The sequence below is a fragment of the Leguminivora glycinivorella genome, chromosome 6, assembly GCF_023078275.1.
Source record: "Leguminivora glycinivorella isolate SPB_JAAS2020 chromosome 6, LegGlyc_1.1, whole genome shotgun sequence".
Lineage (NCBI taxonomy): Eukaryota > Metazoa > Arthropoda > Insecta > Lepidoptera > Tortricidae > Leguminivora > Leguminivora glycinivorella.
The window spans coordinates 19,049,002-19,072,162 of NC_062976.1; the positions used below are offsets into that span (position 1 = coordinate 19,049,002).

Below are 23,161 nucleotides of genomic sequence, written 5' to 3' on the forward strand. Positions count from 1 at the left end.
GTTCAAATACCTAATATTGGATATCGACAAAATATGATATCGCAAAATAAATTGCTCGCAAAATATATTATTGGTATGTACTTATATCCAGTGTACATATTAATGGCGATTAAAGTATATCTAAGATTTTAATCCAACAGTTACAAGTCAAAAGAGAATGTGAAATATTTAATCGAAGGAAAACTAAACGGTATTTAAACACACTGATAGTCCCAAGTAAACTTTTTGTTATGATTAGGATAAAGTTAAGAAAAGCCTTAAAACTGAGAATGAAGAAATGAACACTCTTTTAAAATTAAAATTGCTACGAGGGAGTTCTCACAGGGAGAAAATAATACGCAAAAACCTCCGCGATGTTTCCGATTGTGTCAATCTTCCTGACACATACTTACTCAAGAACTGTGGAGTCAATCGAGTGGTGTTCCATCGAATTCTAATAATATTGGAACCTGTCGTTCCCAAAACACAAAGATCAAATGGTATACCATTTCCTTTAAAGGTAAATTGTTATTTCTCTAAAGTTGGTGTTACTAGTATCTACTTATACACCCTAAGATCATTCATAAAAGTGGTCCTTCGAACCGGATAATTAATTTTACGTTTTGAAGAACTCCGCGAAGAGTTGTAACTTTTGTAGTCTGTTTTAATAAACAGACTACAAAAGTCATAATTCAAATTCATAATTGAATTTTTAATCCTGCATCAGTTTAGCTAAATCCTTCTCAGCCATTTAACTTTTAACTGCATACTAAATGTGATGTTAAACTAAGCAACGTACGCTATATTCTACCGACGTTGAAGGAGGTGTAATCGGATTGTCCGGATTATATTTTTAATGCGTAACATTTATTTAATACATTTTAGGTACTGCTGACATTATCATTTTCTGGCTAATGGGTCCCATCAGAAGTCAGTAGGCAAAGATTTCAATGTCAATATTTCACAAAAATCTGTGAGTAGGGTCATTAAGATCATTGTTGAAGGACTCAACTTTGTTTTGGATAAATGGGTGATATTTCCAAGTAGTTCCCTTCAGAGAGAAGAAATCAAAGATGGGTAAGTAAAAATACTAAATGAAGTATTTACTTACATTTATAGAATTTTTTAATACTACTTAGCACCAATGTGCTTCACAGGTTTTACAGGAAGTATGACTTTCCTGAGACTATTGGATGCCTAGATGGTACTTATGTTGAGATAGTGTGTCCTAGGGATGATGAAGAAGCATTCTATGACAAACATTGCCAGTACTCGATACATGCACAAATTGTAAGTATTATTTAATAATTGTGCCTAACCCAAACCTACTCATATTAAATCGGTTTCTCATTTTAGATCCCACCATACTATCTTTTTACCTAACATGACATTATTATACCTTAACATGTTCACTGTCCAGACAAGTCAGTAAAGTCAAGCCGTAAGGTTCACAATAAGCTAGTTTCCTATACTTAAAATAAAATATTTTATGCAGTGCACGAAATAAAGCACCACATAATGAGAAGAAAAATATGGACAGTAGTTACGTTTAAACATAATTTCTATCTAATAAGTCAAAGAGAAAGTTTTACTTCAATATTGCATCCTCCAGATTTAATTACTATGTAGTCCGTTTTTCGACGTACTGCATCGTCACACACTTTTAGATATTAAAAAAAAAAGTAGAAATATTGACTATCCAGTCATTCACCCGGTCCCGATCCGGTCATCTGAACCAATCATATTCATTCGTTTTTCTTGTGCGGCATCGTCAACATCGTTCCCGGTTATTTTCATCGTGAATTACAGTTTTATGTTATAAAGTGCACGAAACATGGGAAAACGTAAACACAAACGTGATGATAAGGATATTCGTCGAAAGATTCGACGTTTGGAGGAGAAATTGCGGCATAATAGGCGCAAAGGTAAAACTACCCCCTATTTTAACTTTTTTATTTTAGGTGTGGCATGACCGCCTTATAATTTTACTGTGATGTTGTAAGTATGTTTCGTAAGATGAGCACTGTCTTGACGTGGTAACACGAGATGTTATCCTGACAGTCATTATTGTTATTCCTTGATGTGGTAATACGAGATATTGCCCTGGGATGACTATTTGTTGATTCTTGACGTGGTAATACGGGATATTGCCCTGAATCAAAAATTGTACTTTCTTAACGTGGTGATACTGCGATATCATCCTGAAAGTAACAATGTTAAATTATCTTTTTAGATTTGGACCGAAGATCTGAAACTTCGACGTCAAATTCATCACAAAGTCCTTATCGCGGCGACGCCTCCGAAGACAACTATGACGAGTCGGGTGAAGATTATGTTCTGCAGGGAGAAGCTTTGATGGAAGATGAGTTATACGACAGTGCTCCCAGCTTGGCACCTCAGTTGCAGTCAGTGGTAAATACAGCAGCGGGTTCCTCGTGTTTAGCCGCAGCGGCACCAGCGCCCGCCGTACCGCAAGTACAAGCAGTACCTCAGGTACAAGCGGCCGAACCGATCGCTTCGGTTCGATCAGACCCTGTCCAATCACCACGATTGATGGATGTAAACCAACCATCTACATCTGCTCTCCCTCAGGAAATTTTAAATATGTTGGGAGAAGCAAAAATGATAGATGAACCGCTGGGTGAAGATATTCCTAATGAGCTCTCTGAACGTTGGGGAAAAATCTTAAGGGACGGGTTGGCCAAGGAGGTCAAGCAATCTCTCGTAGAAAAAATGCTTATACCGAGCAATTTTTTATTAGCTCGCGCACCCAAGCTGAATCCAGAGGTTGCTGCAGTCATTAATGACGCCGCAAAGAATCGGGATTCCCGTTTAGAAAAGGCTCAGAATCAGCTGGGTCACGGCATTGCGGGTCTGGCTAATTTAACGAAAGAACTTATAAAATCAGATTTAAATAAACTTGATATTATCAAGCAAATTTCGGAAGTGACCCAGATCTTGTTAGACCTTCACTACGAGGAGTCGATCAATAGAAGTAAGCTGATTGTGCCGCTGCTGGATAAGAAGTTTTGGAACACAATAAAAGGTGTCAAACGAGACGAGTATCTATTCGGAGAGAAACTTAGCGAGACAATTAAGAGCTCTAAGGACATCGAGAAATCGGGCCAGCAGATTAAAAAAGCCTTTCAGTTCAACCCGGCGTTTCAGCATCGCAAGCAAACAGCGCAGCCGGGAAACGCCAGAGCTCCCCCTCGCCAGAACAAGCCGAAGGCGACATCGACAGCGACGTCGGGCAGGTACCACGAGCAGCACTCTGCGACATCGGCGAGGAGGACGAACTATCGTCGCGGGCGTCACTACTCGACCAGCAGGAACGAGCGGAGTCGCCGTTAGAGGTACCTCATGCTGGTCGCATACGATTTTATTATGATAATTGGGTATCGATTACCGATGATCCCACAATATTATCTATTGTCCAAGGTTATAAGATTCCAGTTGCAAAATCAATTACACAATATACTGAACCTATTAACAACCCTCCCTTTTCAAAAAGAGAGATGGATACTGCGATAGCCAAACTAGTCAATTTTGGAGCTATTACGCATTGTAGTGAAGATGTCCCTGGTCAGTTTGTTTCACCTATATTTTTAACACCTAAAACTAATGGTGGATTTAGGTTCATATTGAATCTAAAAACCTTAAATAAGTCGGTTGATTCACACCATTTCAAAATGGAAGATATTCGTACCGCTGTTAAGTTGGTATCGAAAAATAACTACATGGCTACTATCGATTTGCAAGATGCCTACTTTTTGGTCCCTATTCACCCTTCGAATAGAAAGCTTTTAAGATTCAGATATGATGACAATCTCTTTGAGTTTACTTGTTTGCCGAATGGACTGACCTGTGCCCCCTTTGTTTTTACAAAGTTACTAAAACCACTTTTGTCACTATTAAGGGGTCAGGGGCACACATTAGTAGCTTACCTTGATGATATCCTGTGTATAGGAAGTACCTATGAAGATTGCAAATACACGGTAGAAATTTTAATAAAAAACTTAGAAAAGTTAGGTTTTGTAATCAATACTGAAAAAAGTAGTCTTATTCCTTCTCAACTCTGTAAATTTTTAGGACTAGAAATAAATACACAAACTATGCAATTACAATTGCCATTTGAAAAAATAAGAAAACTGTCTGAAATGACAAAGAGTATGCAGAGTAAAACTTGTACAAGTATCCGTGAATTTGCCAAGTTCATAGGTACGCTAACAGCCGCTTGCCCTGCAGTGGCGTATGGTTGGGCGCACACTAAGCTTTTTGAGCGAGAAAAGTTTTTAGCCCTAAAAAATTCTAACGAGAATTATGACTCAAAAATGATCCTTAAAGCGCATTTAAATGATGACTTCATGTGGTGGTCGAATATTAAGACTAAAGCTAAAAATAATATTCAAAAGAGTAATTATGAGTTTGAAATATTTACCGACTCATCTCTCACTGGCTGGGGAGCTGCGTGCAACGGTGTAGTAACTAGGGGGCACTGGTCGGCCGATGAAGTTCAAAATCATATTAATTTTCTTGAACTTTTGGCAGCCTTTTTAGGCTTACAGGCATTTTGTAAACATTCTCAGGGCATTAATGTGTTACTTAGAATTGATAATACGACCGCCATATCCTATATCAATAGAATGGGTGGTATACAATACCCCCATTTAAATAGAATCACCAGAGAGATATGGGACTGGTGCGAACTGAGAAATATATTTATTTTTGCGTCCTACATTAAGTCACGCGATAATACTGACGCTGACCAAGCATCTCGACATAACAATATTGACACAGAATGGGATCTGAGTTCTAAAAGCTTTCGATTCATAACTAATAAGTTAGGTGAGCCGAATATAGACCTATTCGCCTCTCGTCTAAACAAAAAATGTAAAAAATATGTGTCCTGGAAACCAGACCCGGGTGCCTATGAAATTGACGCCTTTACCTTTTCATGGCGTAATTACTATGTTTATGCTTTCCCTCCATTTGCGCTCATACTTAAATGTTTGAGAAAAATAATAGATGATAGGGCAACGGGTATTATGGTTGTCCCAGATTGGCCTGGACAACCCTGGTTTCCCTTATTTCTGTCTTTAGCAAATTCAGAGATTTTGTACCTTAAACCTAATAGGAATCTTTTACTGTCTCCTTCCAGAGAGTGCCACCCCCTCTGGCGCAACCTTACCCTGGCGTGTGCAGTGTTATCCGGCAAGCCTACTTGAAGCGCGGCATACCGGATGAATGTATAGATATAATGTTACGATCCTTATCAAAGAATACTCTTAATCAGTATAACGTTGCTTTAAAACAATGGTTTACCTTTTGTCAGATTAATAACATCGATGTGTATAATGGCTCAATTGCTGATATTTTGAGATTTCTGACACAAAAGTTTAATGATAATGCTAGCTATGGCACGTTAAATTCCTTTCGGTCTAGCTTATCCTTAATTATGGGAAAAGATCGAGTCAATAATGATTGCATTTCGAGGTTTTTAAAAGGGGTTTTTAGAAGTAAGCCATGCTTTCCCAAATATAATTCTATATGGGATCCTAATTTAGTCTTGGATTACCTGTCCGGTATAATTCCGAATGATTCGGTATCTATAGAAAATTTGACAAAGAAATTGGTAACTCTTCTCGCGTTGTCTACAGGACAACGTGTGCAGACGTTATCGCTGATTGATGTTGCAGATATTCACGTGGAAGAATCACGAATTGTTATTCATATTAGTGACATTATTAAAACTTCAGCGCCAAACAGGAAGAATCCAAGACTAATACTTCCTTTTTTCAAAGAAAAACGTCTATTTGCCCGGCTTTGGCTTTGTCCTGCTATATAGAAAGAACTCGTGTCCTTAGAACAAATAAAAATTCGAGCAAATTGTTCCTAACAATTAAAAAACCTATACACAACGCTACTTCGCAAACAATTAGCCGATGGATAAAGCAGACTTTAAGTAGCAGTGGAGTAGATGTTAGCAGTTTCACTGCCCACAGTACTCGGCACGCCTCGACATCCTCGGCAAGTAGGTCTGGCGTATCCACAGAAATTATTAAAAGAACAGCGGGCTGGACGGGAAATTCTTTATGTTTTGCCCGCTTTTATAATCAACCCCTGGTTAATACCGAGGACGAAAGCGATTTTGCTCGGGCAGTAATAAACAGCTAAGCTAGGTATTTATGCTGATTGTACCTTTTCCAAACTATGTTCAAAATCCATTATGAGGTATACTAAGTTCCTAAATAATTTGGTAGGTAAATACCAAAATAATTATGAAAAAATGATTCTAATTGTATGTGATCATGTAATAAAAACATCAATGCTGATTGTTAGTTTGGATTTCATTCTGCAACGGACTCTAAACATCTACATAGTAATTAAATCTGGAGGATGCAATATTGAAGTAAAATTTATGGTTAAAAGAACTTACCTTAAGTGAATTTCAACCAAAATTTTATGAAATATTGCATCCGAGAGATTTAATCTCCCACCCTACCCTATGTATCATTGTACAATCTTGAATGATAAAAGCCCCCATGTTGCAGAATAAAAGGGTTAACGAATAATGCTCTAAAACGAATGAATATGATTGGTTCAGATGACCGGATCGGGACCGGGTGAATGACTGGATAGTCAATATTTCTACTTTTTTTTTTAATATCTAAAAGTGTGTGACGATGCAGTACGTCGAAAAACGGACTACATAGTAATTAAATCTCTCGGATGCAATATTTCATAAAATTTTGGTTGAAATTCACTTAAGGTAAGTTCTTTTAACCATAAAATATAAAGTATTGAATTGACCGTGACGTCACTCCTCAGTATTTCATAGTAATTCCACATTAGCAAATCGTTTTGACAGTTCCTAAAAAGAAGCTGATTTGACTAGTAGGAAACTAGCCTATTCAGAATGGAATGGTGAACATGTTAAAATATTGACAAATTATCTAATCTATGAAAAGAGCACTGGCGGACTGGAAAGTTGGAGCTTGAACATTTATTCTACGAATATTTTCTCAGATTTATTGTTTTAGTTTTTAATTGATTTTACAGATGTGCGACGTAGATATGATGATAACAGCAGTGTGCTGCCGTTTCGGCGGGGCGTTGAGCAACGCGTACATCTGGCACAAGATGAACATCCGGCCCTTCGTCGAGCAAGTTAGCAAACAGGGCGAGACTGGCTGGATTATTGGTAGGTAACTACCTATATGTAGTCACTTTAAGGCCTGATTTAGACGCGACATTGCGGGCTGTTGAGGTTACATACAATTTTACACGGCCATCAAATACCGCAATGTAAAAAAACTCGTATGCGAGTTCTCGTACCGTCTAAATGGGCCCTAAGTCCGTTTTCACATTATCCGATCCGATATCGGATGGATTTCATTGGAAAAAATCCAAGATGGCTCCTGTAAAGTATGGGATATCGGTCCGACATCCGATATCGGATCGGATAATGTGAAAACGCACTAACGGTTAACCTATTACCTATCATACACTTACGACCTGCCATTGGTGACAACTGACCATTGGTCTTTGTTATTACTAAGGCGACAGTGGCGAGCCATAGGCGTGAGCGAGAGGTCCCATCGCTGGGACTCGCTCCATCCTGCTCTAGATTTTGGTCACCCTACATTAAACATTCTCCCTTCCGCATAGAGGACGAGCCTAGATGCTAAATAGCGGTCATCGCTTTGTACACGTAGAGCTATCAGTCCAATTTAGTCGGCTCAGTAGAGTCAGATTGAGCAAAAGTTGAGAACGATTACATAATACGTGCAAAGTCTACCCTATCAAAATCGCTATTAACTTAGCTTGGTCGGGCTCTAAACACATCACTGCAAAATACAAATATTGCTGATTACAATCTTTTCAATATTCCCACTATTGAGTTAGATTACCTTCAGCATTTGAAACCTTTAATGAATTAAAATCCTTAATAACAGCCGTCTTGGCTGAACGGTACCTTGCTCCACTAGATCAAGTAAAAGTATCTACTTAGCGTGTCAACTAAACTCAGTAAAATCCACTGAGTTGTCTATATTTAATCACAGCTTTCAGCTTTCGGGCATCAATTTTTGTAAGTTGAAGTCAACAAAAACATTAAAAATGCCTCGTTACGTGATATTTAATAGCAACAACACAACAATTATGAACACTCAAGGGCCTGAGACACATTTAGAATCACAGGCAAGTAACAACTTCAGTACAATATCTGACACGCTCGGCCGCCATACAAATAGATGGACTTGTTTCTTCTAACTGAATCTAATTCTGTGCCTTACTCAATCTTGTGAAGTTGTTGGTCATGAAATTTAATGTCGATTTTTTTACAGCTGACAACAAATATCCGCAAAGACCGTGGCTCATGACACCAATCCCACACGCGCCCCAAGGCAGCCCAGAATCCAAATACAACCACTTCCACGCCCGCACGAAATCCTGCATCGACCGCTGCATAGCCACGCTCAAGGGCCGCTGGCAGTGCCTTTACAAAAGACCCTTACACTACTCACCGCAAAGAGCCGCGAAGATTATCAACGCTTGTGCTGTACTGCATAATCTATGCATAAAGGCTGGGCTGGAAACAGAGCCTTATGTGGAAACTGAGGAGCCTACGGTGAATGAATCTACGGAATTGCCTGAAGATAATATCAATGACTTGTATATTGGTATGGAAGTGAGACAACAGCTAGCAGAACGAATTTATTATAGTGTTTAAGGTTGCGCCAGACTAAAAATTAAAACGATAAATGGAACTTTTCATTCTCGAAATATAAATCTTGGTCATATCTTAATCCGGATTTTGCTGAAAAATATTTGCCTCCGAAAATGTGAGAATATTATGCTGTCGACGTAGTTTTAACACGAACCAGGTACTTCACTATCGGGAATAAAATGAATCTCTGTAACATGACTATAAGTATATTAAATGTCTACAGTTTTAAGGTATGTAAATAGGAAAAAACAAAAGACTGATGTTATTAATTACAAAAATATTTTAATAATTACGTGTTTGTTATTCGGAAGTGATCTCTATTGGTTAGTGCATGAGGATCTGCATCTGAGCGAGCTGACTGTAGGTGTCGCCCGGCATTCTGTACGCGATGTTGCCCGCGAACGTATTCAGCACCTCGGCTTGTTCCCGTAACCATTCCAGTTGCTGCAAAAAAAATAATAATTTGTAGGAACGCTTTCAATGATGCAAAATTCATTACGTAATTCATCAAATACGTAATTTTATTTTATTATAGTGCGTGTCCATAAAATAGGGCAATTTTTTCTTTCAAAATTGTTTCCACGTTTATGAGTTTTACATAAATAATTTTTAAGAAAAAAAAAACAGCTTTCCTTTGGGGTTCTGGTGATAAATACTTTCAAATGTTGGATTATGTTATCAATTCGTCTGTATATTTTTTAATGTTTGTTATTCGATATCTCCGTCATTTCTGAACCAATTTTGTAATTTGGATGATTCTGAAGTACTTACAGATGAGAATGATTATCAGAACGGAACTCTAACCAGGGGCGGCTCACTCTTCATCAGCAGTTCCACTGCACCAAATGTCACTGTTTTGGACGTAAGTGCATGCTGTTCTTATAAAAATACCAAAGTCACTATAAGTGTGCCGTTCAGATTTGAGGAGTTCCGTTCTGACCATCATCAGCAGTTCCACTGCACCAAATGTCACTGTTCTGGACGTAAGTGCATGCTGTTCTTATAAAAATACCAAAGGTCACTATAAGTCAGTGGCGGGGCGTGAAAATTTTCCTTGGTAAAGCCGGAGGGGTTTTTGGAATCTGTTTTGTATGGACTTCTACAGATACTAGAAAATTTTAGGGAACCCGTTGGGAATCTAGTTGTATCGACGCTCCGCCACTGCTATAAGTGTGCCGTACAGATTTGAGGAGTTCCATTCTGACCATCATCAGGAGTTCCACTGCACCAAATGTGACTGTTCCGTACGTAAATGCATGCTGTTCCTTTAAAAACACAAATCACCATATGTATGCCTTTCAGATTTGAGGAGTTCCCTCGATTTCTCCAGGATCCCACCACCAGAACTGGGTTTTGAGTAAAATGGGACCAATCTGTATGCATATACATTCAATCAAAAAAAAAAATTCAAAATGGGTCCAGTAACGACGGAGATATCGAGGAACAAAAAAAAAGACGAATTGAGAACACCTTCCCTTGAGATTTGGAAGGCGGTTAAAAATGTAACAGTTACGACGAAATTAACGGCTTCATTCATTTTATATCGCACAGTAAATTCTTTATACATACAGAATGGCGTGATCGAATCACAGATTATTCAGGTTGGTAGGGTCGTTCAGAAATGAGGGTTTAATACTAACTTCATATTTTTCGTCAACCGACCTGTACCAATCTGCGCAACGCAGACGCCTGGCACTCGAGCCTACACTTCGTTGTAACCAAGATGCAATACTCGTAGCGTACGTCACATTCGAGAAGCTTCGAGAAGCGGGCTGCTCTTCCAGCTCGCTGCGACGAAGTGGTACAGTCGAGTTCATATGTGTACATTTCTTTACCGTAACTCGTTGCAATAAGGTGAAAAAATGTACATATACTTATGAACTCGACTGTACCAGTTCGCACTCGCGTAGCGTCTGTAAAACTCATACCTTATCCATGTTGGTGTGCGGCGCGCCAAGTATGGACTCCCTGGGACGCTATGTATGTATATTAGATTCAGACGCGTTAGTTGCTGATCTTGTAACCAAAGTGTACGGAAATACCGATTTCGAGTTTTTTTTTATTTTATTCGGTGCTTGGTGAGGGTCAATCGACCCTCGCTAGGAGCACGGGCGGCCGATTGCCATTAGATAGGTAACGTTGCGCCACAAGGATAGTGCACAGGGCGCGCAGCAGGGCACCTCGTGCCGCACGTGCACCTGCTACTCGGGCCTCTAGCTTGCAGCGACGGAGAGGGACTAGTTCACACTCGCGTAGTGTCTGTGAACCCCTGTACCTTCTCTGTGTTGGTGTGCGGCGCGCCGAGCATGGACTCCCTGGGCGCGGTGCGCAGCCGCTGCCGCTGCGCCACGAGGATGGTGCACACGGCGCGCAGCACGGCCGGCAGCGCTCGCAACAGGGCGCCGCGTGCTGCTCGGGCTCCCGCTACTCGAGCCTCGAGCTCGCTGCGGCGGAGAGGGACTAGTTCACACTCGCGTAGTGTCTGTGAACCCCTGTACCTTCTCTGTGTTGGTGTGCGGCGCGCCGAGCATGGACTCCCTGGGCGCGGTGCGCAGCCGCTGCCGCTGCGCCACGAGGATGGTGCACACGGCGCGCAGCACGGCCGGCAGCGCACGCAACAGGGCGCCGCGTGCTGCTCGGGCTCCCGCTACTCGAGCCTCGAGCTCGCTGCGGCGGAGAGGGACTAGTTCACACTCGCGTAGTGTCTGTGAACCCCTGTACCTTCTCTGTGTTGGTGTGCGGCGCGCCGAGCATGGACTCCCTGGGCGCGGTGCGCAGCCGCTGCCGCTGCGCCACGAGGATGGTGCACACGGCGCGCAGCACGGCCGGCAGCGCACGCAACAGGGCGCCGCGTGCTGCTCGGGCTCCCGCTACTCGAGCCTCGAGCTCGCTGCGGCGGAGAGGGACTAGTTCACACTCGCGTAGTGTCTGTGAACCCCTGTACCTTCTCTGTGTTGGTGTGCGGCGCGCCGAGCATGGACTCCCTGGGCGCGGTGCGCAGCCGCTGCCGCTGCGCCACGAGGATGGTGCACACGGCGCGCAGCACGGCCGGCAGCGCTCGCAACAGGGCGCCGCGTGCTGCTCGGGCTCCCGCTACTCGAGCCTCGAGCTCGCTGCGGCGGAGAGGGACTAGTTCACACTCGCGTAGTGTCTGTGAACCCCTGTACCTTCTCTGTGTTGGTGTGCGGCGCGCCGAGCATGGACTCCCTGGGCGCGGTGCGCAGCCGCTGCCGCTGCGCCACGAGGATGGTGCACACGGCGCGCAGCACGGCCGGCAGCGCTCGCAACAGGGCGCCGCGTGCTGCTCGGGCTCCCGCTACTCGAGCCTCGAGCTCGCTGCGGCGGAGAGGGACTAGTTCACACTCGCGTAGTGTCTGTGAACCCCTGTACCTTCTCTGTGTTGGTGTGCGGCGCGCCGAGCATGGACTCCCTGGGCGCGGTGCGCAGCCGCTGCCGCTGCGCCACGAGGATGGTGCACACGGCGCGCAGCACGGCCGGCAGCGCTCGCAACAGGGCGCCGCGTGCTGCTCGGGCTCCCGCTACTCGAGCCTCCAGCTCGCTGTGGCGGAGTGGGACTAGTTCACACTCGCGTAGTGTCTGTGGAAAATTAAAAACATCACTTAACACATTTCCTAACACGTACTACGTCAGAAACCGGTCGTAATTATGCCCGGGTTATAACGCTCGCTCGCCCAGCGGGTTCTCTGGCATCTGAGCAAAGTTCACGAGTGCCCACCAGGCGGGTTCTCGGTTGCGAAAGTGTTAAGTAATCAAACCCTTAAACTACTCATAAATAGGCATATGATAAAATATAAAACACTACTGTCAATTCGCCACATGGAACTGATCAAACATTTTTATATTGAACGCGATCTCCGACGGAAATGGTGGAAAAGTGTTCCGCGCGCAGCGATGGGAGCGTCACGTAACGTATGTGTAACGTAGGTTTATCTAATTCTAAACCTATGAAAGACAACATGTACAACTACCACACACCTCTAGTGCAGCATCGTAATTCTCCGCATGGAATTGATCAAAGAATGTAATCAGCTTGCACAGCTTCGTATACGCCTCAACAAGTGCCGGCGGTAAAGCAGGCCCCTCGCGCCGGAGCCGGCGGGCCACGTGCTCCGCGCGCGCGCCGAGGCGGGAGCGCAGCGCGCCGCCGCCCCCCGCGACCAGCACTTGAGGGAGCAGCATGCAGAACAGTTCTAGAACCTTCTCGAGATTCTAAAAAAAACAAGACCATTAAAAAATTAACTGATCAATCAACAGTTCATATCATATGAAATTTATCTGACTCTTTCGGTAACAGTACAATCGAATCATTATTAACTTACCTCAGCGATGTCGTACACAGTAATAGCGTCTTCGAATAGGCCTTTGTTGACCAGCTGCTCGGCTACGTTTAGGGCGATCACCTGCAAATAATGAAACAAATAAAAACACTTTAATATGAAATCGCTCAGTTATTTAAGTGTTCAGTGATAAATTTTATGAAGTCTAATTGGTTCCCACGGCCGCCGTTAGCATTAATGTTGGACATAAAGGCATATCTCGATATAGCGCGACGACCGCGCGAGCCAATGTTCGATAGTTTGCCACGGTATATCGATACGCGGCTTAAGATTGGGTACATGTATTTGTGACAATCGGCGTCACTCGTTCACTCACGTTGTCAATAGCAGGATAGCTACTCACTTTACTGTCAATGTGCGAGTTGTTAAACTGACCGTGCAGACCCGGGCTGCGCACGCCGGTGTTTGTGTCAGAACGGCCGAATTGCAACTCGTAGTCACGACACTCTAGGGCAAGCTCCGTGCTACAGTCTGTTGACTGTTACAGCAGTAATATACTATAGCTCACCTTGCTGTCAATGTGCGGGTTGTTAAACTGGTCGAGTAAGCCCGGACTGCGCACGCCGGTGTTAGTGTCAGAACGACCAAACAGTAACTCGTAGTCGCGGCACTCTAGGGCTAGCTCCGTGCTACAGTCTGTCAATTGTTACAGCAGTATTATACTATAGCTCACCTTGCTGTCAATGTGCGGGTTGTTAAACTGGTCGAGTAAGCCCGGACTGCGCACGCCGGTGTTGGTGTCAGAACGACCGAACAGTAACACGTAGTCGCGGCACTCTAGGGCTAGCTCCGTGCTACAGTCTGTCAACTGTTACAGCAGTATTATGCTATAGCTCACCTTGCTGTCAATGTGCGGGTTGTTAAACTGATCGAGTAAGCCCGGACTGCGCACGCCGGTGTTGGTGTCAGAACGACCGAACAGTAACTCGTAGTCGCGGCACTCCAGGGCTAGGTCCGTGCAACAGCACATAAATAGGTTCTTGCCTTCGGGGTCTTTCAAGTTTCTGTAACAAAAATTACAGGCAATTTAAGAATAATGCAACACAGGAAACATAAATATAAAAAAACCCGGCCAAGAGCGTGTCGGGCCACGCTCAGTATAGGGTTCCGTAGTTTTCCGTATTTTTCTCAAAAACTACTAAATCTATCAAGTTCAAAACAATTTTCCTAGAAAGTCTTTATAAAGTTCTACTTTTGTGATTTTTTTCACATTTTTTAAACTTATGGTTCAAAAGTTAGAGGGGGGGGGGGGGGCGCAACATTTTTTTTTTTTTACTTTAGGAGCGATTATTTCCGAAAATATGAGCATTATCAAAAAATGGTTTTAGTAAACCCATATTCATTTTTTAATACCTATCCAACGATATATCACACGTTAGGGTCAAAATGAAAAAAAAAAAACACTCCCCACTTTACGTGTAGGGGGGGTACCCTAATAAAACATTTTTTCCACTTTTTATTTTTGCACTTTGTCGGCGTGATTGATTTACATATTGGTACCAAGTTTCATCTTTCTAGTGCTAACGGCCACTGAGATTATCCGCAGACGGACGGACGGACGGACAGACAGACATGGCGAAACTATAAAAATATAAAAAGCCTTCCGCTCCCCAAAAGCAAAAGAGATATTAGAAGTTGGTTGAAACTTACAACAGCCAAACCAGCTACTGATGACTTTGTCACAGGATGTAGTTAAGTATTTCCAATGTAAGGTGGTCAAAATAATCAAATTATTGACTGTTAGGAACAAGAAAAAACAACTGGCTTTACCCGATTGCTTGTATCACCTGAATCTGTTTACAACTTAAAATAAGTTACCTTTCCAAGTCTTACCTGAGGAAGAAGTAGTAATGTAAAGCATCGGAGGGGTCCGTGAGCTCGAACTTTCTAACGTAGAGTAGCAACAGGCGAGCCAAGTTGAGGCGGCGCAGTGGGGGCGGGTCTTCAGTGTCCACCGACACTGAAATTATACTTAGTTATTAATGTTATGATACAAAAGCGAGAAATAGTCTGGCAATAGTTTTTGTGTTTTATGGAAGAGCAGAGCGTAATTTTAACAGCCTACGGGCATAACACACTGCCGTCTCATGTCATTGCGAAGCGACGAATAGGCTAGTTTCCTACTAGTGAAATCAGCTTCTTTTTAGGAACTGTCAAAACGATTTGCTAATATGGAATTACTATGAAATACTGAGGAGTGACGTCACGGTCAATTCATATACCTTATATCTTTCTCTTTGACTTATTAAATAGAAATGATGTTTAAACATAGCTACTGTCCATGTTTTTCTTCAAATTATGTGCAGGTGCTGTATTTCGTGCACTGCATAAAATATTTTATTTTAAATATAGGAAACTAGCTTATTAGGGGTTCCTTTCTTTGTCCCACATCCCTAAGCCCAGATTTAATAAAGAGTTAGCTTTATCACCACAAAATGGGGTTGAAACGGTCAATATAGGCTACTAGACTCATACCTAATTTGGCACAAGAAATTATTGTCTTCTGTAATATTTGACATAAGAAACCAATATTTGATGATTTTGGGTATTAAATGGGTATATTAACAATCGCTGGTGTACAATGACTAAGTATTTTTAATTTAAAATTGCGAGTATTTTTTTTATTTTTTTTGGCCACCGAACACGCTGTCGGCCATGTAGTGACGTCATAGAATTCATGTCAAATCAATCACTGACGATGACCTTTATGCCTCGTACTTAAAGTGTCAGAAAGTGTTGTTTTCGCACTGAATGACTCCATTCACAAAAAATGTATAGATGACATGGCTGATGTTATTTTTGCCTGATTACGTAAGTGTTCTTTAAAAATATTTTTGCGGTTTAAAAGTCACAAATGTCACAATAAAATATCTATCATATTTTTTTTCAGTTAATTGGACAGTAAGCAATAATATAAGGCAAACTTTAAAAAAGGGTCCAGTAGCCTATAGGCGTGTATACTTACGTAGTGGTGCTTGAACGTTGCGAGGTGTCCCCAACATGTAAACATCATGTAGCGCCAGTGCCATATGAACACCGTGTACTCGATATCTAAATAATAAATATACATATTTTAATTTCATCTTCTCTCAACTAAAGCAGTTGGAAACCCCGAGAAACTGACTTGTGACAATCGAAAGTACCTACACTGAGAGAAATTTGCATTGTGAATTTAACAAGTTCGACTTGTTGCGGTTTATCCGTTTGAATCAGCCAAACGTATGTTTAAAACAATATGTGTCAGGTTGTTTTTATAAAATCGACTAGTTGATTCAAATATATTGCCGATTCAAATGACAAGTAGCTTGTTGTTTGAACCAAAGAGCACGTAGGCGCTATTTTAACCAAAAAACTTGTTGAACGAACATGAAAACTGGTTGTATTTTCTCTCAGTGTAGTCATAAAGTAACAAAAGCATAATTATAAATAAGTCATAATACTTCATTTTCAACAGTTCAGTTTAAAACATTGAAAAAATTAATCTTCATTTAATTATTACCTAGGTATTCTCGACAGGAATTCAATAGCCGGTTCAAACTGTCCAGTCAATGTTAGCACTTGGAAGTACACCAGTGGTTTTTCGTAGGCGTGATAGTGCGTTTCACCTGTAACAATTTTTTTATTGGTTTTTATTATAGCAACCATCCAATAGGTCATTACATCAAAAGCATGGCTCAGTGACCACAACTTAGAAGTCAATTTCGAAAAAACGAAAATCATCCAATTTAAGCCTTCTCAAAAACAGACTCTAGACATTGATTACTCTTATAAAAATAACAAAATATAATCAATATCATCAACTACATTTTTGGGTATTAACGTGGACTCAGCCCTCAACTGGAAAGATCACATTAATAAAATAAGCAGCAAATTAAGTAGCTTCATATATGGATTATACAACCTAAAAAAATGTACTGACATAAAAATAGCCACAAATGCATACTAAGCCTATGCTCACTCTTGGTTACAATACGGAATCATACTGTGGGGAAATAGTCCAAATATGAATAATCTTTTTTTATTACAAAAACACTGTATTAGAGTTCTTGTAAATACTCATCAATTGGATAGCTGTAAACCGTACTTCATAGAATTAAAAATTCTTACCCTAGTCTCCATGTACATATTAGAAGCATGCCTCTTGGTAAGGAATAATAGAAACCTCTTCCCAGAATACTCGCGGCCGGCTCATTTACGGCCTAAAACCAGACTAGTCACCCCAAACTCTACTCTACAGATGATCCATAAAGACCCTCTTGGTATGCCAATAAAAATATACAATAATATCCCAAACGAAATAAAAGAAATAAATAATTATAATAACTTTAAAAACGCATTAAAAACTTACCTCATAAATAAAGCGTGTTACTCATTAAAAGAATTCTTTGGTGACACAAACAGTGTAGATGAATAATTTTACCGGCACAGACAGGCTTAAGAAAAACCCGTACACCAATCCATACAAATTGGGTTATGCCAGTGATGCATGTTATCTTATTCTAAGTTAGTATTAAGTAAGAAAACATTGTTGCTATGCCCTTACAGGGTTCATGTGGAACTGTAATAATCTTAAGAACTGTATACTAACATGAGTGCAATAAACAAATTGAAACTTGAAAGATACAATAGATGGAATACAGAAAAGACAAACAGTGCCGAATTCAAAAAAATATATGGTAAATTATGCAACACTATATTTTAAGTATATAGATGGTAACCTCACGCTATACACAAACCTAAAACCTACAAAACACTACAGTCCTTACCATATTCTTCTAAGATCAATTTTTGCAAGTCGGAGTATGTGAAGGACTCAGTCTGTGTGGAGCCGCTCTTGATGACGGCTAGTTTCAGCCATAGATAGTCGTCGGCCGTGCGACCAACTTCCGAATGTTCGTCGCTAGGGTCGCAGCCGCCCACTACACAGTATACCTACAAACACACCATAAGTTGTTATAGCCTGTCCATTTTCTATGATCTTTATTACCTATACATATACTATGGGATTATCTTAAGCCTAAGCGGACAGACGATTTTTTTGATAAAATTAGGACCACAAGTTGAGCAAAATGTTAGTAATCATAATCAGTGTAATCACTGTACAGTTTTAGATTCTAAAATAAAATGTCCTAAAGATACTTCGCATATGGTGATCATTGTAAGTACATTAAATGTTTCTAGAACAGTAATCATATAAATGTACTACATTTATATGATTACTGTTCTAGAAAAATGCACGTCCAACTTCTTTGGACATCTATTTACGTTGCGTTAAAAATATATTGAAGACAAAAAATTTATTGCAATATAAAGATAAATGTCTAAAGTCGAAATAAGCTATACTCACGGCTCGTTTATATGGATCAGTTGAATTTCGAACTTGGATTCTGTACTGGAAGTTGATGGCAGTTTGCAGCTTATCACTGAGAGCCTTCTCTGGATTGCTGATGTGCTCCTCTAGGGCTGCTATAAACTCTTCATGGTCACGCCTGTAAAAAGCGGTTAGGCAAAGGTTTTACTAAATTTTAACAAACGGAAAGGTGATCAGTGATATTATTTATTTTAAAGCCCCCCCACATCTAGCGTCTCGCGAGCGTAAAAGAAGCCGCGTCGACGTCGCGCCGACGCGTTGTCAGGCTTTGCCATACAGTTGGCCCGACGCCACATGAGGGAGGCCCTTAAAACTTTTTTTGCAAATATACAGTGACAAAAGGTGGACTTAATTTTACACAGCATTTTTTACCAGGCAACTGTGTCGTAATAGTAATATGCCTTGTTCTCTCTTTATTTTTCTGTCCAACATTGGATAAATAGTAATTTGCAGAGCTAAAGAACCCCTTTGCACAAGTTTGTTTCAGGACTTCAGTTTTCTCTGCAGCTATAAAGAAAGGAATAAAAAGTTCACTCACCCTGCCTTCCTAAGACAATGCAGCGCCGCTGTAGCATCACCGCTTCTCAAACAGTAGTACACCATAGGCCAGAGGGGACGGTCATCGATAGTGCCGTCGGCGAGCGCGGGCGCGGCCTGCAGGCGCAGGGCGACGAAGCCCCGCACAAGGGGGTACGTGCCTGGTTCGCCGCCGCGCAGGGCGCCGCCGGGATTCGTGCGTACCACGTCGCTCATGTATTGTTTGTACCTGAATACATAGGTATACTAATTTATAGGCTGGTGTGTCAATATTTTGTATTTTTGTGTAATAAACATGATTAAAACCATGATAATGAATATAGAAATCTGGGATCTAAATTTATTGGAATATTTTTGGCAAGTTTGACTTAAACTCATATAACTAAAAATTCTTCTGCCCTCAAGAATGCATTGTTAAAATATATCTGTCTTTTCAAGTAACACAGAGTATCCAAATCAAATGAAGATAAACATCAGTTACCTACAGTTTTATAAAAAGGTGAACAAACACATCTCTCTAGTTGAATGTAGCACATTTGATATAAAATACACAAACCTCTTTTCCAAATATTTCTTTCCTTGTGCTATGAAATACTGTTGATTGGTGGGGTTTCCTCGCAATTTCAAGGGGTCCTCCTCTCTTGCGAGCAGTGGAACATTGGCCATGGTCTTGATAATTTCCCACATTTCTTTTACTTTCTAAAATTGAACAAATAGGAAAAAATTAAAAAAGTAGATCAAAGAACTGTCTACCTCAGTTGAAAGGACTCTGCAGAACACTATGTATGACTCTTCCCATACAATAAAATTTTGTTAATATAATGTTACTGTGACAGATGGTTTGGTATGGTAAATTTCTACCTTAAGGTTGTCTGGAAGAAATCACTCTTTAGCGATAAGACCGCCTGTTGTTTAACTTTGATTGTGTTGCTTCTTTCTTTTGTATTGTTGTATTTTATCAAGGTGTGCAATAAAGAGCATTTGTATTGGTATGGTGCAACCCAGTTATAAAGGTGACACAATTTTTTTTAAAGAAATCTATAGTTTGATGGATGGCGTTACTTAATCAAAGCAGGAACTTATCCTAGGAGACAATTATGTAATTGTGGCTTGTCAAAGATAAATAAATAAGTCGGAACTATACAGAGCAGATATCTTATTCAGATTTTTGAAAGATGAAAGTATAAAAAAAATTATAAACCGTACACACTTACCGGGTCATTCAGCTCCTCAGCCACTTGCGCAAACTTCTGATATAAAGGTGTCCTTGACTTAGAACCCTGGAACACCAACTTATTGTACTGTTGAACCTGCTTCGCATATGCCACCTCCACAGGGTCTAGGATAGAGAGCCCAAATTTCTTGGGAGTGTCTGCAATGCTTGGAGGCTCAGCTGTGCGTTTCAAGTCAAGCCAGTTCTGTGAGGGGCCTATCATGGCATTCATTAGCTTGATCTTTTCCTTGTTCCATTCTGAGACCATGTGCTCCCATTTCTGATCTTCAACTGTTTGTAATGCCTGGATGCAACATAATCAAACCATTCAAAAGAAGGATTATTTTACACATCATTAATTTCTATTTTAAGTTTGGATTTGTCCATTGTTTACCCTATGTTACATTTTATAAATAACAATAAAGCATTAACCTTATTTAGGGCGATTCTCAGGGATGACGTTCGGTGCCTGATTTCGGTGCTGATTTTTATTTACTACTTTATTGATATATTAGTCAATTTACTAAAATCTAGCCTAAATATAAAAAATATTGGTGGTGGAGGCCTCCATTAGAACCTTATAGTTTGTAAGATATCTGACATTTTAAAATCACCGAAATTATGTATGGGCACTGTAATTAAATGACGTGTCATGTAAAAAGGCTCATAATCGCGCAATTTTACTAAGTTTAACATGGTAATATGCTAGTCATTATCGAGTAGAAAAATTTGTACCCATAGTATGGCTTAATTTGCTATACATAGTTTTATGTTTTTCAAAGTGTATCCTACTATTTAAGTATGAAATGTTACAAAATAATGGACATTTAATCAGTTTACAACGTGGCAATCGAAGTCGGTGGTCACTTTTTTTGATATCGGTGGTCAAAAAATCCACCGAAACCACGGAAATCAACTCCACTGATATCAAATTTTATAGGTTTTTTGAAGATAACTGCAATAGTCTGCATGATACAGAGGAGATGTTATAATGACGTAATAACATACTTTCAAGGATTTATTAGTACCTTATATATCTCAAATGCACCTAAACTGTGGGAGTAAATTGATCCACCTGTTAAAAAACACGGGACCAAACCCAGCGAACGATTGAGAAACCTTCAAAAAGTCCCCTTTATAAAAAGGTACTTCATCTCCTCTACATTGAATGGTTAAAATATAGCTAAAACTTACTATATTTATGCTACTATATCCCTGATCTACTAATTTGTAAGAGTACTGTCATGTTTAAAAAATTACACCGAAATCAGTCACTAGCCCGGGACACATCGTAAATTTGTCTTTACTCGATGAGTTTAGCTAACATATTATTTTTACATAGAAAATATGATAGGTTAACTAATACCTTATACGTGAATATCTATAACAACTGCGATCAACAACTCCATTTTGAGTTATGATTTTTTGTTTTACAAATTCTGGGTGCGGGACACGCCCACCGACGGTCATTTTTGGCATTTAATATTTTATTATTCATAATATACAAATCATAAATAAATAATGTTATAGTGTACCAAATAGGACAGAGGCTAAAGATTATGCCTGAATTAATTCAGATTTTTAGAACAGTCCGTTCTGACGTTTTTTGCCCCGGACACGTAAAAACGCGCCTCCTGAGAAATGCCCTTTAGTTACTCCCTTATTCTTAAAAATATACACAATTTTCACAATATTATGTTTGTCCCTTGCTAACCAATTGGTATGATGGAAAGGGTCAAATTTAGAAGATGTATATGATTATTTGTTAAGAGGTTAATCTTTTAGTCAATTACAAGATTGTGCAGTACTTACATTTCTATTAACTTCATCAATCAATGACAGTATGGCATTTTCTCTCTCATTTTTCAAGAAACTCTCTACATCTGAATCCGCAATAGGCTGCAGGGGCTCAAATGTGCGTTTCGAACTTAATGTATCTAGCTTTTGAGATATTTGCTGCAAATCTATTCCTTTTGAACCGAACAGCAAATGGCTACAACAAACAGAAGTATGAAAATAGAATTTAATGTAAAGAGTAAGTACTTACAAGCACTGTTTTCAATAAAACATAAGTTACATACGCCTGGATATCGTTGGCGCCAGATTGAATAACTTTGGAATATAACTCCTGTGAAGCCTCCAACACCTGTCCCAGGGAGCGCTCAACCCTTGGCAGTTCTTCATTGCCTTCTATCTCTGTAGTTAGCTGTTCCGCTTGCTGTAACAACTTGCTAAAATCGGAGTCACCCATGGTGTTATAGGTTATACTTCCTTTACAATACCGGTTGGAAACCTTTATTCCACTAAGTATTTTTTTAAACCGTTTATAAAATCATTAGAATGGTCGATATAATTTCTCAATATAGGTCTAATATATCACAACAATAGGAAATTATTTTAAAATCGTTCACCGTTAGTACAAGAAAGCAAAGCAAGCGTTTTTGAAGCTGTCAAACGTGCTATCTGTCAACAATGGACCACAGATAAGTTTTAACCAAGGTACGTTCGAATACTTCTCCGATATACAATATATTATTTATGGCTCTTGCACATGGTTCATATCATCACCAAATACTATGTAAACTCTACGAGTTAATACGTGCAGTTCGGTGCCAAAGTTGGCAACAGGCACACTAGCGCTCCTAGCGGCATGAGTTGATCAAAATAGTTTAGTTTCATACAGCATAAAATTAAAAAAAAATACAAATTCTTATTTTTTTGTTTTATTCCGTCTAAAAATGTTAAAGTAGATCAAGTAATAGCATTTTCTATTTTAATTTACTCAAATAAAAGTCTGAACAACTACTTTGATCAACTCGAACCGCTAGATGGCGCTAGTAAAATTGTTGCCGCTCAATTGTATGGGAAACGTCAGAAGCTGCACGTATTATAGTATATAGTATTTGATATCACTTTCAAATCGTGCAGGTCATGTACGCAAAGCCATTTAAACTTTTAAAGCACTTTAGTTG

The 23,161-nt window shown here is 40.3% G+C and overlaps 2 protein-coding genes across 3 annotated transcripts; one reads left to right on the plus strand and one right to left on the minus strand.

Moving 5' to 3' along the window:
- Positions 1-282: 282 nt before the first annotated feature.
- Positions 283-8,784, plus strand: LOC125227374 (putative nuclease HARBI1). The gene is made up of 5 exons (XM_048131678.1): positions 283-499; positions 865-1,056; positions 1,137-1,269; positions 7,042-7,183; positions 8,328-8,784. The coding sequence occupies exons 4-5, from the start codon at positions 7,042-7,044 to the stop codon at positions 8,711-8,713; spliced, it is 528 nt and encodes a 175-aa protein (XP_047987635.1). The 5' UTR covers positions 283-499; positions 865-1,056; positions 1,137-1,269; the 3' UTR covers positions 8,714-8,784.
- A 116-nt stretch (positions 8,785-8,900) lies between these two features.
- On the minus strand, positions 8,901-22,631 carry LOC125227493 (nuclear pore complex protein Nup93-like). Of its 2 annotated transcripts, none has more exons than XM_048131819.1 (15): positions 22,271-22,631; positions 22,002-22,182; positions 20,191-20,493; positions 19,533-19,675; positions 18,978-19,205; positions 18,416-18,557; positions 17,835-18,000; positions 16,568-16,673; positions 16,034-16,119; positions 14,902-15,028; positions 13,907-14,072; positions 13,051-13,131; positions 12,707-12,940; positions 12,101-12,307; positions 8,901-9,154 (listed from the first exon to the last, which is right to left on the minus strand). In XM_048131819.1, exons 1-15 carry the CDS (start codon positions 22,438-22,440, stop codon positions 9,035-9,037), a joined length of 2,460 nt encoding a protein of 819 aa, XP_047987776.1. In that variant the 5' UTR covers positions 22,441-22,631; the 3' UTR covers positions 8,901-9,034. The 2 variants fall into 2 exon arrangements, 1 of the variants encoding a protein (XP_047987776.1); XR_007177187.1 differs by lacking the exon at positions 12,101-12,307 and adding an exon at positions 10,986-12,084 and having other exon boundaries at positions 8,973-9,154.
- Between the last annotated feature and the right edge of the window lie 530 nt (positions 22,632-23,161).

Excerpts from the sequence above, each read along its gene's own strand:
- LOC125227374 (XM_048131678.1), top strand. The coding sequence starts at position 7,042 with ATGTGCGACGTAGATATGATGATAACAGCAGTGTGCTGCCGTTTCGGC. Across the intron at positions 7,184-8,327 it reads CGAGACTGGCTGGATTATTG|CTGACAACAAATATCCGCAA; the intron begins GTAGGTAACTAC and ends ATTTTTTTACAG.
- LOC125227493 (XM_048131819.1), bottom strand. The coding sequence starts at position 22,440 with ATGGGTGACTCCGATTTTAGCAAGTTGTTACAGCAAGCGGAACAGCTA. Across the intron at positions 16,120-16,567 it reads TTCCTGTCGAGAATACCTAG|ATATCGAGTACACGGTGTTC; the intron begins GTAATAATTAAA and ends TTTATTATTTAG. Across the intron at positions 13,132-13,906 it reads ACCCGCACATTGACAGCAAG|GTGATCGCCCTAAACGTAGC; the intron begins GTGAGCTATAGC and ends CATTATTTGCAG.